This window comes from Antedon mediterranea, chromosome 5 (genome assembly GCF_964355755.1).
Source record: "Antedon mediterranea chromosome 5, ecAntMedi1.1, whole genome shotgun sequence".
Taxonomy (NCBI): domain Eukaryota; kingdom Metazoa; phylum Echinodermata; class Crinoidea; order Comatulida; family Antedonidae; genus Antedon; species Antedon mediterranea.
The window spans coordinates 12,590,763-12,604,288 of NC_092674.1; the positions used below are offsets into that span (position 1 = coordinate 12,590,763).

The 13,526-nt window shown below is 35.0% G+C and overlaps 1 protein-coding gene across 1 annotated transcript in view; it reads right to left on the reverse strand.

The window, feature by feature from the left end:
• Positions 1-13,526, reverse strand: part of LOC140049702 (uncharacterized) — a 56,079-nt gene that overhangs the window by 18,885 nt on the left and 23,668 nt on the right. The window contains exon 6 of the mRNA XM_072094651.1: positions 8,901-8,999. Within this exon, the coding sequence (XP_071950752.1) occupies positions 8,901-8,999 (99 nt within the window). The remainder of the gene's footprint in view (positions 1-8,900; positions 9,000-13,526) is intronic.

Below are 13,526 nucleotides of genomic sequence, written 5' to 3' on the forward strand. Positions count from 1 at the left end.
TACTTAATTTTTGTTTTATTTATATTTTTACATAAATTGTACATTGTTTTTCAATAAACAGTGCGGAGGATTCAGGTAATTTTTCTTTAAATGGTAACACCGCGGCTTTAAAATGTATATTTCTTATAACATATAAACCCTTAAACAATATTGGTTATAACCGTTAATAATTTTAGACAGCACTCAGGCAAAAGCTAAATTGCTTCTTCAAAAAGAAGTTGTTTTATAAGACGATACCACAGTACGGGTGTGAAGTGGAACTAATTCGCCTTAAAATACTAGTTTAAAAAATATCATAATTAATTAACCTTTTAAAAAGCTGATAATCAGAGATGTGCGCGCGTGCAATTTAACTATCTCAATGAATATTTATTTACTAAAGCTAAAATTATGTTTTCTATTAGAGAAACTTTGTTGTTATGGGAACATACTAAGTGGTTGGTGTAACTTCACACTAACGATATATTTAAACATTACATTAATTAGTCTCCTTTACATAGACCTTTGTCATAGGCGATGATTTGAAATTCAGATAGTTTTAGTATTGATATTATGTTACGGAGGTGTAGTAGTATGCTACATGCAATGTGGATTGTTGAACATTTTAATTTATTGATGATAAAAGTATATTATTATTGTAACCGAATTTGTCATGATTTACGATGAATTTAAATCAGTTTTTGCATCATGTTATAAGGTATAGTAGTATTATATTATTATTGTAACTGCATTGTTAAAGTTTTATAGAATACTGGTAAAATACTGGTAAGTAATGTCCCACACTCCACAACTAAATATGGCCATGCATTTAATACTGAACATTGGATAGATTTAAACTATATGAAACTATTTTAACAATAATATTGTTTGTACATTATACGTATGATGTAGTGATTCTTTGTATGTCACTGAAATTAATGGTAAATGTACAATTTGTAAAGTGTCCCATTGTCACAAGTGATTTAATTTTTGTTCCATTGTACCGTATGAGGGGGTCATTCATGCGTAGCGGCCTCTTATTGGATGATGGGTTGGTATATAAAGTGTGTGCGGGAACGGCGCGAGGTTGAAAACCAGGAGTTGGGAGTAAGCTGAGTGTTGCATTTCTTGATTGGCTGTGGCAAACTACTATTGTTGCATTGATAAGTTGCTAAGCGGAGAAAATAAAGAAAACCACAAAGTAAGAGATATAGATATTTGATGCACACTCCAGCGATATTGTAGTCGTGTAATAAATAACTCCTTAATTTCTAATCTGAGGTCTCTTTTTACGACTGTTAATTGAGTGGTAGGCTACATTGAAGAAAGGATTGACTAATTGAATTTATAACTAAAGGACTCTGGCAACCAGAACACTTGTGAATACGGAATAGTAACGATATTGGAATTGAACGAGACGGAAAGGAAAAACTTACTAGGCCTACTAGTACGACACGCCATTGAATTGGAGACATTAAAGAAAGACGTTAAAGAAAAGAAGGATGGTTACAGAAATAATGCGTGGAATGTTAAACACAACGGCTACTGGTGTGTGAAATAGCCACCTGATTGGAACTTACATGGCATTATCAACGTGTAAATTTATTGTAATTATATATATGGAATAGATAGATGAATTATGAAATAACAAATATTATATGTGTGGAAGAGAATAGAATAATGTACGAATTTAAGAAATAGCGTGAAACAAAGTTTTGTTATTATAAATATGGAATAGATACTGAATTATGAAATAACGAGTATTATATAATTATGTGAAAAAGAAACGAACATAAGACAAATTGATAAAATTAGTGGCTAAAATATATTAGAAGATGAATGATTTATAATCGAAGTATATAAGACGAGATAGAGAAAGTGTTGTATTAATTGGATCATAGAGAATGGGGATAGTATTTAAGAGGGTAATTCGAGATTTATATGATGAAATTAATTGAATAATATTGTAAAGTGTAACGATGATGCAAGTATACGTATAGGGGAATTAGGGTAGAGTGTATTTGGAATAGAAGTAATTATTTATTTATTATTGTATTCATTTATTTGTTTATTGTATTTAATTGGGGTTTGAGTATTAGGAAAGGGGTAAAGGCCATCTCTAGAGATAATTGAGGGAGTAAAGGGAACTTGTAAGATTTATGTGTTTATTGTTAACGGGTATTTATTTATTAGATGTTATTGAATGGTTAAGTGTGAAACTTCATATGAATCCTCGTTTGAGCCTGAGGTATAAATGTTTAAAAGAAAAGGAAAAAAAAAAAATTAAAATAACGATAGAAGCTCTTGAAGTAATTTGTAATTGTTTTCTGTATAACTAAATTGGCAAGGTTTCGTGACATTTATGGGGGCTCGTCCGGGAGAGTGCCAATTTAAAAAAAAAATACAGAAAAAAAATAACAGCATTTTAGTGTTCTTATTACAGATATTGAAAACGATAAGGCTACAGTGTGCATCATGGATCTTGAAAGACTCGTCGAGGCTGGTAAGGCGTTGGGTTATAGTGGCATGGAATTGCGAGAGTTTGTCAGTGAGAGAGAGAAAAGTGAGGAATTTGAAAAGAAAGAAAAGCAGAAAGAGGAACGAGAGGAGAGGGCTCATCAATTAGAATTGCGCAGAAATGACCAACAGATATTAGAAATGCAGTTAATGTTAGAAAAGGTTAAATTAGAGGGAGGGGACACTCCTCGAGTTAAAACATGCGACCCAAACACCAATAAGATAAATGCTCGAACTCCCAAGTTGCCCGCTTTCAATGAAGGAAAGGATGACCTGGATTCCTATTTGAAACGATATGAAAGGTATGCAGTTAGTCAGGGATGGAGTATTGAATACTGGGCTATAAATGTAAGTGCTTTACTAACGGGAAAATCTCTCGAAGGGTATTCTAGACTTTCCACAGAGGATGCAGATAATTACCGGACATTGAAAACAGCACTTCTGAAAAGATTTCAGTTAACGGCAGATGGGTTCCGAAATAAACTTCGATTGGCGAAACCAGAGACAGGAGAAAGTGGTCATCAGTTCGCAGCAAGGATAGGAAATTATCTTACCAGGTGGATTGAATTGGCAGAAGCAACACAATCATATGATGGACTGAAAGACCTTCTATTGAGAGAGCAGTTTACTGATGGATGTGGTCGAGAGTTAGCGTTATTTCTTCGGGAACGTCAGCCAAAAACTATCGGTGAAATGGCTGATATTGCTGAGCAGTACCTAGAAGCACGAGGAGGTATGTTCGGAAATATAATAGCAGCAAAAAGATTGCCTACCACCACTCATAGACAGGTAACCCAAGAACCGGTACCCATCATTAATAATCCCCAAGTTAGGTCAAATCCCATTACTTGTTTTCTCTGTCATCGGGTAGGACATTTAGCAAGAAATTGTCGGGCCACAACTGCTTTTAAACCAAATACCGGCCTTACATGTTATAGATGTCATGGAAAGGGTCATTTGGCAAAAAATTGTAGACAAGATGTAGATAAGTGTGCTGGATTACGTAACCCATATAATGGTCCTCCTCATGAGGAACCCAAGTCTTTAATTTTACAGCAGGAACAATCCAATGGTACAGTTAACCCTAATCCTTTCCAAACCCCGGAAAATTGTGGAGGTATGATAATTAGTTCAAACCCTCATAAATTGAATAGGTGTTGTATGGATAACAAATCTAGTTATGTAACTTTAAAATGTGGTAATCTTCTTCCTATCATGAGTGCAGCGTGGAAGGGATCTGGTCCAGGAAGTATGCCCGTTTCTCCTGGATTGGTTGGGCAACACAAGGTAACAGTCTTACGGGATAGTGGTTGCAATGGCGTTGTCATAAAACAGTGTTATGTATCCCCAGATCAATTTACTGGTAACGTGAAAACATGTGTGTTAATTGACGGTACTGTGAGAAGGCTGCCGCTTGCTACAATACAAGTAAATACTCCTTATTTTACAGGTATGACTCAGGCGTTATGTATGGATAATCCAATTTTTGATCTTATATTAGGGAATATAGAAGGTGTTCAGTCTCCGGATGATCCCGACAAAACGTGGACAGGACGAAACGTCCCAGCATGTGCAGTCACTACTCGGGCACAAGCTATAACACAATCAAAACCATTTAAATCACTCAAAACTCTAGAAGCAGTCGATCAAGTCATTACCGTTGAGAATTTAAGGAACGCACAAAATACAGATGTAACACTCCGAAAAGTGAAAGAACTGGCAGAAAATGAAGGTGTTCGCGTAAGTAAAAGTAACGCAACTTCTCATTTCTTCTATAAAAATAATCTTTTGTATAGGAAATTCAGCTCTCCGTCAGTTGAACATGGAAATATATTTACTCAACTCGTTGTCCCAAAGTCTTTGCGACATCAAGTAATGCGACAGGCGCACGAATCATTATTAGGCGGCCATCAAGGTGCCAAGAAAACCACCGACAAAGTCTTAACGAACTTCTATTGGCCAGGGATAACCGCCGACATTACCAGATATTGCCGTTCCTGTGATATCTGTCAAAGGACCGTTCAAAAAGGTAGAGTAGCCAAAGTTCCTTTAGGTAATATGCCTTTAATCGAAGCACCATTTGAACGCATAGCTGTCGATATCGTTGGTCCAATTCATCCTATCTCTAAAAATAGAAATAGATACATTTTAACTATACTAGATTTTGCTACCAGGTACCCGGAAGCCATCGCTTTACCAAGTATAGAAGCTGAACGTGTTGCGGAAGGTTTAGTCAAAGTCTTTTCTAGAATTGAAATTCCGAAGGAAATGCTGACGGATCAAGGGTCACAATTCACTTCAGAGGTGATGAAACAAGTATGCAAACTACTGTCTATTAAGCAAATGATGACTTCACCGTATCATCCGGCCTGCAATGGTCTTGTTGAACGATTTAATGGCACGTTGAAACAGATGCTAAAACGGATGTGTGCGGAACGACCCAGCGACCGGGATAGGTATATATATCCTCTGTTATTTGCCATTAGAGAGTTTCCACAAGAGAGTCTTGGGTTTTCACCCTTTGAACTTCTATATGGACGTAACCTTCGAGGCCCTATGACCATTTTAAGAGAGTTATGGACAGGTGAAGTTCACACGCCAGAAACCAAGAACACTTATCAATATGTTGTAGACTTAAAGGAACGATTGAACGAAACGTGTGCAGTTGCACAAAAGAATCTACAAAAAGCAAAAGGGAGATACAAGAAGTATTACGACAAGAAAAGTCGAGCACGAGAATTCCAAGTAGGTGATAAGGTTTTGCTTTTACTTCCAACTGACCGAAACAAACTTCTACTTCAGTGGAAAGGCCCGTTTCCAATCATAGATAAAATGGGGTATTTAGATTACCGCATAGATCTGAATGGGAAGTTAAAAACATTTCATGCAAATCTTCTTAAACGATATCATGAACGTCAAGATGTATCTGGAGCCGCGCTAGCTGAGTTCCAATCGGATGTTTCACAGGGGGCGCTGGAAGTAGCATGTACTTCAGTAATCGAAAGTGAGGATATGGTAAGTGATGCTCCAATTGCTTTACAAATGACCAATGATAACCTTTTGCAGCTTCATCCTTTGCAGGCTAAAGAAACTATCGCCGATGTCCACATTAGTGACGATTGTGATGAAATGGGTAGAAAAGAGGTAAAACGTCTTATTGCAAATTATAGGGACGTTCTCACAGATTTACCGGGTAAAACCACTCTGGGCAACCATGACATAAAACTTCGTACAGATGAGCCTATTCGAACCAAACCATACCCATTACCACACGCATTGCGGGATACAGTGAAAGATGAAGTGAGTATGATGTTAAACATGGGGGTAATTGAACCATCATGCGCTCCATGTGTTTCTCCAATTGTTTTGGTTAAAAAACCGGATGGATCAAATAGATTCTGTGTGGATTTCAGGAAGGTGAACCAAAGCACCGTGTTTGATGCAGAACCAATACCTGACCAAGATGAGTTATTTACAAAATTAGCCACTGATAATTATTTCACAAAACTAGATCTTAGTAAAGGTTATTGGCAGGTACCGATGGATGAACGTTCCAAACAACTTACATCATTTGTAACGCCCAACGGTTTATTCCAATTTAAAGTTATGCCCTTTGGTTTGGTAAACGCCCCGGCTACGTTTAGTAGAATAATGAGGAAATTACTTCATGGAATGAAAAATACCACAAGTTATATCGATGATATCTTAATACATACATCTTCTTGGGAAGAACATTTAACAATTCTAAAAGAATTATTTCGTCGTCTACGAGCAGCTAATTTAACAGCAAGACCAAGTAAGTGTTTCATCGGATACGAATCTATTGAATTTTTGGGCCATGTTGTTGGGAAGGGTCATCTGAAACCACGACCTGAGAAAATTCAAAGCATCGTTCAAGCAAAACGACCAGAAACCAAAAAGCAACTGCGATCATTCCTAGGAACAACTAATTATTATCGTCGGTTCATACCACACTATTCTGCTATTGCGTCTCCATTGACGGATCGAACGAAGAATCAAGAACCAAACAAGATACGATGGGAGGTAAGTCAAGAAAATGCCTTCAAAACACTTAAGTCAAAACTAACCAGTAAACCTATTCTTTGTCTACCAGATTTAAGTAAACCGTTTATTCTGCGAACAGACGCCTGTGACGAGGGAATCGGAGCAGTGCTCCTTCAAAATTATGGAAATGAAAAATTCCCTGTGGCTTATGCCAGCAAGAAGTTACTACCCCGGGAAAAAGCGTACTCTATTATGGAGAAGGAATGTTTATCAATAATTTGGGGTGTACGTAAGTTTGAAACATACCTATATGGTCGAGAATTTACCTTAGAAACTGACCATCAACCCCTTGTTTACATGCAAAAAGCTAAATTAGCGAATGGTAGAATAATGCGCTGGGCACTGGCGCGCTCCAGCCATACAGGTTCCGAATTGAAGCTATCAAAGGTAGCGATAACGTAGGTGCGGATTATCTCAGCCGCAGTTCATGTAGTTAGAAAATGTATATCCCCATACATTGTTCTTGAGTGGGGGGGGGGGGGGAAATGTCACAAGTGATTTAATTTTTGTTTCATTGTACCGTATGAGGGGGTCATTCATGCGTAGCGGCCTCTTATTGGATGATGGGTTGGTATATAAAGTGTGTGCGGGAACGGCGCGAGGTTGAAAACCAGGAGTTGGGAGTAAGCTGAGTGTTGCATTTCTTGATTGGGTGTGGCAAACTACTATTGTTGCATTGATAAGTTGCTAAGCGGAGAAAATAAAGAAAACCACAAAGTAAGAGATATAGATATTTGATGCACACTTCAGCGATATTGTAGTCGTGTAATAAATAACTCCTTAATTTCTAACCTGAGGTCTCTTTTTACGACTGTTAATTGAGTGGTAGGCTACATTGAAGAAAGGATTGACTAATTGAATTTATAACTAAAGGACTCTGGCAACCAGAACACTTGTGAATACGGAATAGTAACGATATTGGAATTGAACGAGACGGAAAGGAAAAACTTACTAGGCCTACTAGTACGACACGCCATTGAATTGGAGAAAGACGTTAAAGAAAAGAAGGATGGTTACAGAAATAATGCGTGGAATGTTAAACACAACGGCTACTGGTGTGTGAAATAGCCACCTGATTGGAACTTACATGGCATTATCAACGTGTAAACTTATTGTAATTATATATATGGAATAGATAGATGAATTATGAAATAACAAATATTATATGTGTGGAAGAGAATAGAATAATGTACGAATTTAAGAAATAGCGTGAAACAAAGTTTTGTTATTATAAATATGGAATAGATACTGAATTATGAAATAACGAGTATTATATAATTATGTGAAAAAGAAACGAACATAAGACAAATTGATAAAATTAGTGGCTAAAATATATTAGAAGATGAATGATTTATAATCGAAGTATATAAGACGAGATAGAGAAAGTGTTGTATTAATTGGATCATAGAGAATGGGGATAGTATTTAAGAGGGTAATTCGAGATTTATATGATGAAATTAATTGAATAATATTGTAAAGTGTAACGATGATGCAAGTATACGTATAGGGGAATTAGGGTAGAGTGTATTTGGAATAGAAGTAATTATTTATTTATTATTGTATTCATTTATTTGTTTATTGTATTTAATTGGGTTTTGAGTATTAGGAAAGGGGTAAAGGCCATCTCTAGAGATAATTGAGGGAGTAAAGGGAACTTGTAAGATATTTATTTATGTGTTTATTGTTAACGGTTATTTAATTATTAGATGTTATTGAATGGTTAAGTGTGAAACTTCATATGAATCCTCGTTTGAGCCTGAGGTATAAATGTTTAAAAGAAAAGGACACCCATATCGTATCTTTATGTGTTTTCAGTATGCTGTTATTTACGTACCTATAGAGCAACACCTTCCCCGCGATTATGTGTACATTTAATGAAGAAAGAACAATACTTAAAACTGTTACGTAAAAAAGGCGAGCGGCGTTTATTGTATGTAATATTTTAGATTAGTTAATATTATCAACATGCACAAGTACCTTAAATTGAATTCTACAATGTAAAGGATTCCAATGAAAAAAAAATGGTCCTGCTCTAAAACGTAGTGACAACTCAAATACGAGTTATTTTGTAAGATCTTGCTTGAAGGTATCCATTGCTTTAAAAGACAACGAAAGTCAATATTAACCTTGACAAGGCACCGGTGTTCCGAACCATAATTATGTGAGAGGTACGACCGCCGTGCAGTTATCGACAGTACAGTCATCCTCGCTACAAATTACAGTGTCTATAATATGACCCGCATTGTGGTTGGTTTATTTACCTATATTATTACCGGCACGCCCATTAAATCACACTGAATTATATAGCACCAGTTATTAATAATATTTGTAACACTTACATTGTTTGGAAGATCCACTTTAGCACCTGCCTTGAGCAAAATAGTGCAAACGTCTGTGTGGCCCTCTTGTGCAGCCACATTTAAAGGTGACCATCCATTCTGAAATAATAACAAACATCATGTTATTGTAGTAGTAGTAGTAGTAGTAGTATAGTCTTCTCCAAAAAGCTAATTAATATTGTATTGAAATTGTTTCGATGTGATCAAGTAAAACTAGCTTAAAAGCCAGGTGAGGGCAAACAAATTCTATTGATCTTGCATTCCCCTATGTTTCATAATGTTTGTGATGTTATGTGTGTTACACGAGCTTGTTGAAAATATGCACTTTATTATCAGTGGTGGATAGTTCAAATTACAATAAAATCTCTATTCATTTGTACACAAATGTTGTAAATAGAGAGACAATTTAAAAAAAATCTAAAAATAAACAGTGTGGTAAAAATGTTATCAGAGGACTAAATATAGATAATACTTCATAGTTTTATTTTCATGCTATAGTAAAATTATCCACCGTATATCCACCACCTTTTTTCACCTTCTATAGAGTCACCAGACATGTAATTAAACTAGGTTAAACTACTTAACTACTGAAAAAAGTCTTCCTGGTTTTTATAACAGAATGTTACCAAATTTTGTATTTGACCATTTTAAGGGAAATCCATGTGTTTTCGTCTTGATGTCTATTACTATATATTATTTGATTTATGTACAATTAACAAGATATTATATTTAAAATTCATGCCTGTATCTAAGCTTTAACTTAAATAAAGATTATTAACCTTTGATGTTTTCTTAAAGATAATGTATTGTATATACATGCATTTGTTTTGCTTGTATACTATTTTGTTATATAGTATAGTACGGTACTTTTGTACGTAGCATTTATATACTGCAAATTTGGTAAGATGTTGTGGTCCTTAATATGAAAGATGGCACTAGTTCTGCTGTCAGTTATTTTGCTACAATTATCAAAGAACCTATAGATACAGTGCACTGATTGGGTAATAGAATAATGTAGTTTGATGACTACGGTTAGTGTAATTTTGCGACAGTTGAAAACTTCAACATTTAAGTTTTTTTGTTGGAGACATTGATATACCCACTGTCATATCTTACTTCTTACTTGAATCTTTGGGCTTTTAAACGCCCTCCATTTCTTCTGTATTTAACTAGAATTGGTACTCATAAATTTCAGGGCATAAATAATCATATGGCAATACAATTACGTGCGTAGCGCATGTAACGCATGCGTACGCGCGCTTAAAATTTTCAAAATCTATTTTCGATGAAATAAGAGTACATTTCAGGCAATTTTAAGCGTTTACAAAATTGCCATGAGTGCGCATATTTTTGCGCGCGCACTGCGCGTTAAATGTTATTGCGTACTCTTTTTGCCCGATTTCTGTTTTCTTGACTTACTTTTCAACTCGAAATTACGTTATACGAGCACGTCGAAAGTGACAGGCTACGCACGTGTAAATTAAAAAAATATAAATGTTTTTAAACATTTCAACATTTTTAAACATGTTCAGTAATTTCGGTCAGTATAGTTCACTATGTTGGTCGGTCTGTCTGTCTGTCGGTCTGTCGGTCTATCTGTCGGTCTATCGGTCTGTCTGTCGGTCCGGTATCACTATGCATTGTAGCACGCGACTTAATGGCTGTTGGCCTTGTTCTTTTTAAGATGTTCAATTCTAATATAATTAATACTGACAATTTATTTAATATTCCTGTGATATTTCTGTGATTAGTTCTTTAGTTCTTTTAAATATGTCTACTATAATCTTTCTTCAGGTTGATGTACTTATATTTCCATCCTTACCTTCTATCACGTAAAGTATTAAGAGTACACGCCGGTTCATGTGCGCCATATTATTGCTCATATATTCTTTACTAAAATAATTTTGCAAGCACGTTAATGTATTGATTCAACATTACTTTGTTTATCAATATTGGGTTGTATATTCATATGAAGTAATAATATTAACAAGGTCAACACTCGGGAAACCAAATTTTCTGGAAAAAAGCAATGGATTTGATACTGCATGACATTTTTTTCTGTTATTAACCATAATAGGAAGTAAAAATAAAAAGTCAACTATTGCTATATTTTGGGGTTAAAGGTCACGTCACCAAATACAGGCCAAAAATATATCAAAAAATCATATTTTTTAAATAAAACCATTAATACAATTAACTAGAGAATGTAGAGGCCCGTTGTGTTAAGAAAGCCGAAAAATATCGTGCATAGCCATAATACGTGATTTTGGCCCTCTATCGGCAGAACCTCCCGTAATCGGCCACTTTTCAATTTCATAAAATAAGGCAATTAATAGGAGTTGATACCTTAGTGGTTATAACAGCCCAGGTCTATAGTCTACTTTAGTTAAGTATGGTCAACAACATGAATTCCAGAAAAGTGAGTGCTAAATTAAACTAAATTTGAACTTATCAAGCCCACATTTTTTTCGCAAATACTGTAGGAGCAAATCCAAGCCTAAGCAACTGAAGAAAAGATATTTAGGCCTAGCCTATATGTCATAAGTAAGCCCATTAATTACAATTTATCACGGTTGGTTTCTTCGGAAAATAGAGAACTCTACGAACGCCTCTTGCCTTAGGCTTGTCCTTTAATATTCGTAATCCCCAACGTATGGTGTTCCGAAATGGTGGGGATGAAAAATGGTACATAAATAATATCAATATAGAAATAGTAAAATAATATAAATATTTAGGTTTTTATTTTAATAATAAGGGGGATTGGAACACGATGAAAATTAAACAGGCGGAAAATCACGCTTTACATTATCGTGCCATAATCTGTTGATTGAAAAGGGGCAACATTTAAAAATTAACCGAGAGTCTAGAATATGCATGTTTTGTGATCAATTAAGTTTAGAAGATGAAAAACATTTTCTTTTTTACTGTCCTTTTTATAAAAACATTAGAAAAAAATATATGTCTGATTTAAATGTATAGGCTACATTAAAAAAAATATACATAGGCCTATAAACAATGAAACCCAAAAAAATTAAGTATTTGCAACCTATTATGTAAAGCTTATGAAAAGAGAAAAACCTGTATTTCCAAAAATAATATAGATTTTATTATGTGAAATGGGCCGGAGGCCACTGTTTATTGAAATAAAAAGAAAGAAAGAAAGTTGGTCTATACATCAGCGTACTACAGAAACGGCTTTGTTAAAAGTCAAAGCATATATTCTCCACAACTTTGCCACAGGTCGCGTGGTTATAAGCAATAATTGATACGTGTCATCCGTGTTCGACACAGTGGACCATACAGTTTTAATTAATAGATTATCTAATGAGTTTGAGTATCAAATTTGGTGCTATAAATTGAATTGAATCATATTTAGACAACCGACGTTACAAGGTCAAATTGTTGGGTTGTGAATCTGTAAAAACAAAAATTAAAGTCGGTGTCCCACAGGGGTCAACAATTAGCCCGGCATTTTTTACAGCGTATACTAGACCTATTGCCGATATTATAAAGTTTCATAATGTTGGGTATCATCTATATGCTGATGATACCCAACTTTATTCAAACTTTGATCCTAAAATAGCCGGTGACTTAGAAGTGTCTATTTTTTAGATTAATAATCTGTATCAAAAAACTTAAAATATGGATGTGTAAAAACAAACTTACGTACGCTTAATGAGCAAAAGACAGAACTTTTAGTTTTGGTTCCACAACAGGTTAATATTAATGATACTAAAATTGAACTTAATATTTGTGGTGACATTCGGAAACCATCAGATACCTTTACGAATCTTTGATACAGACCTTAGCATGACAACTCATATTAATATGATTCGTCGCACTGTTAACTGGTATCAAAGAGGTCTACGTAGAATAAGACATTCTTAGATAATAAGACATGCGCTGAGGCGACTAGGTCCCTTGTTCTCTCTAGATTGGACTATTTTAATTCGCCGTTTGTTGGTATATCTATTAATTTAACACAGACAGCGATTGCAAAGACTACAAAACCGAGTATTTTAGGTGCCTTTGAATGTAAGAGCAGAACCTCTTCTCAACGAGCTTCATTGGCTTTTCATTCATTGTAGAATCCAAAGTAAGGTACTTTTGCATGTTTATAACTGTCTCGCAAACCTAGCACCAGATTACTTTCAAGATTTTTCAAGTATGAACCTGTGTTCTTGAATGCTCTTCCAGCACAAATTAGAATGGCTGAATCGATTGTTTTGTTTAAACGCTTTTCTTAAAACGTATTTATTTCCCAAGTAGTTTTTATATCTGAGACTTCTATATTTTTATATATTTATATTTTCCTATATGTCATTTTTCATTGAGATCTCTATTTTTATATCTTAAACTTGTAACAAAATATGTTAAGGGCTTTGATCAACTATATCGCTATATAAGCAATTATTATTAATTATTATCACTAGATAGTACGCGAGCGAAGCGAGCATACCTTCTAGGTCGTGTCCACAGATAGTTCTCAAATACACAGTAATTCCAGCGTAAAAAACTGGCGATTTTAAATGTACTTACCGAAGGACTATAAATACATTGTCGTTTTCCGAAACGAATAAATAGACACGATGATTAATGTAGTCAACTAAAATTAACACCCATGGA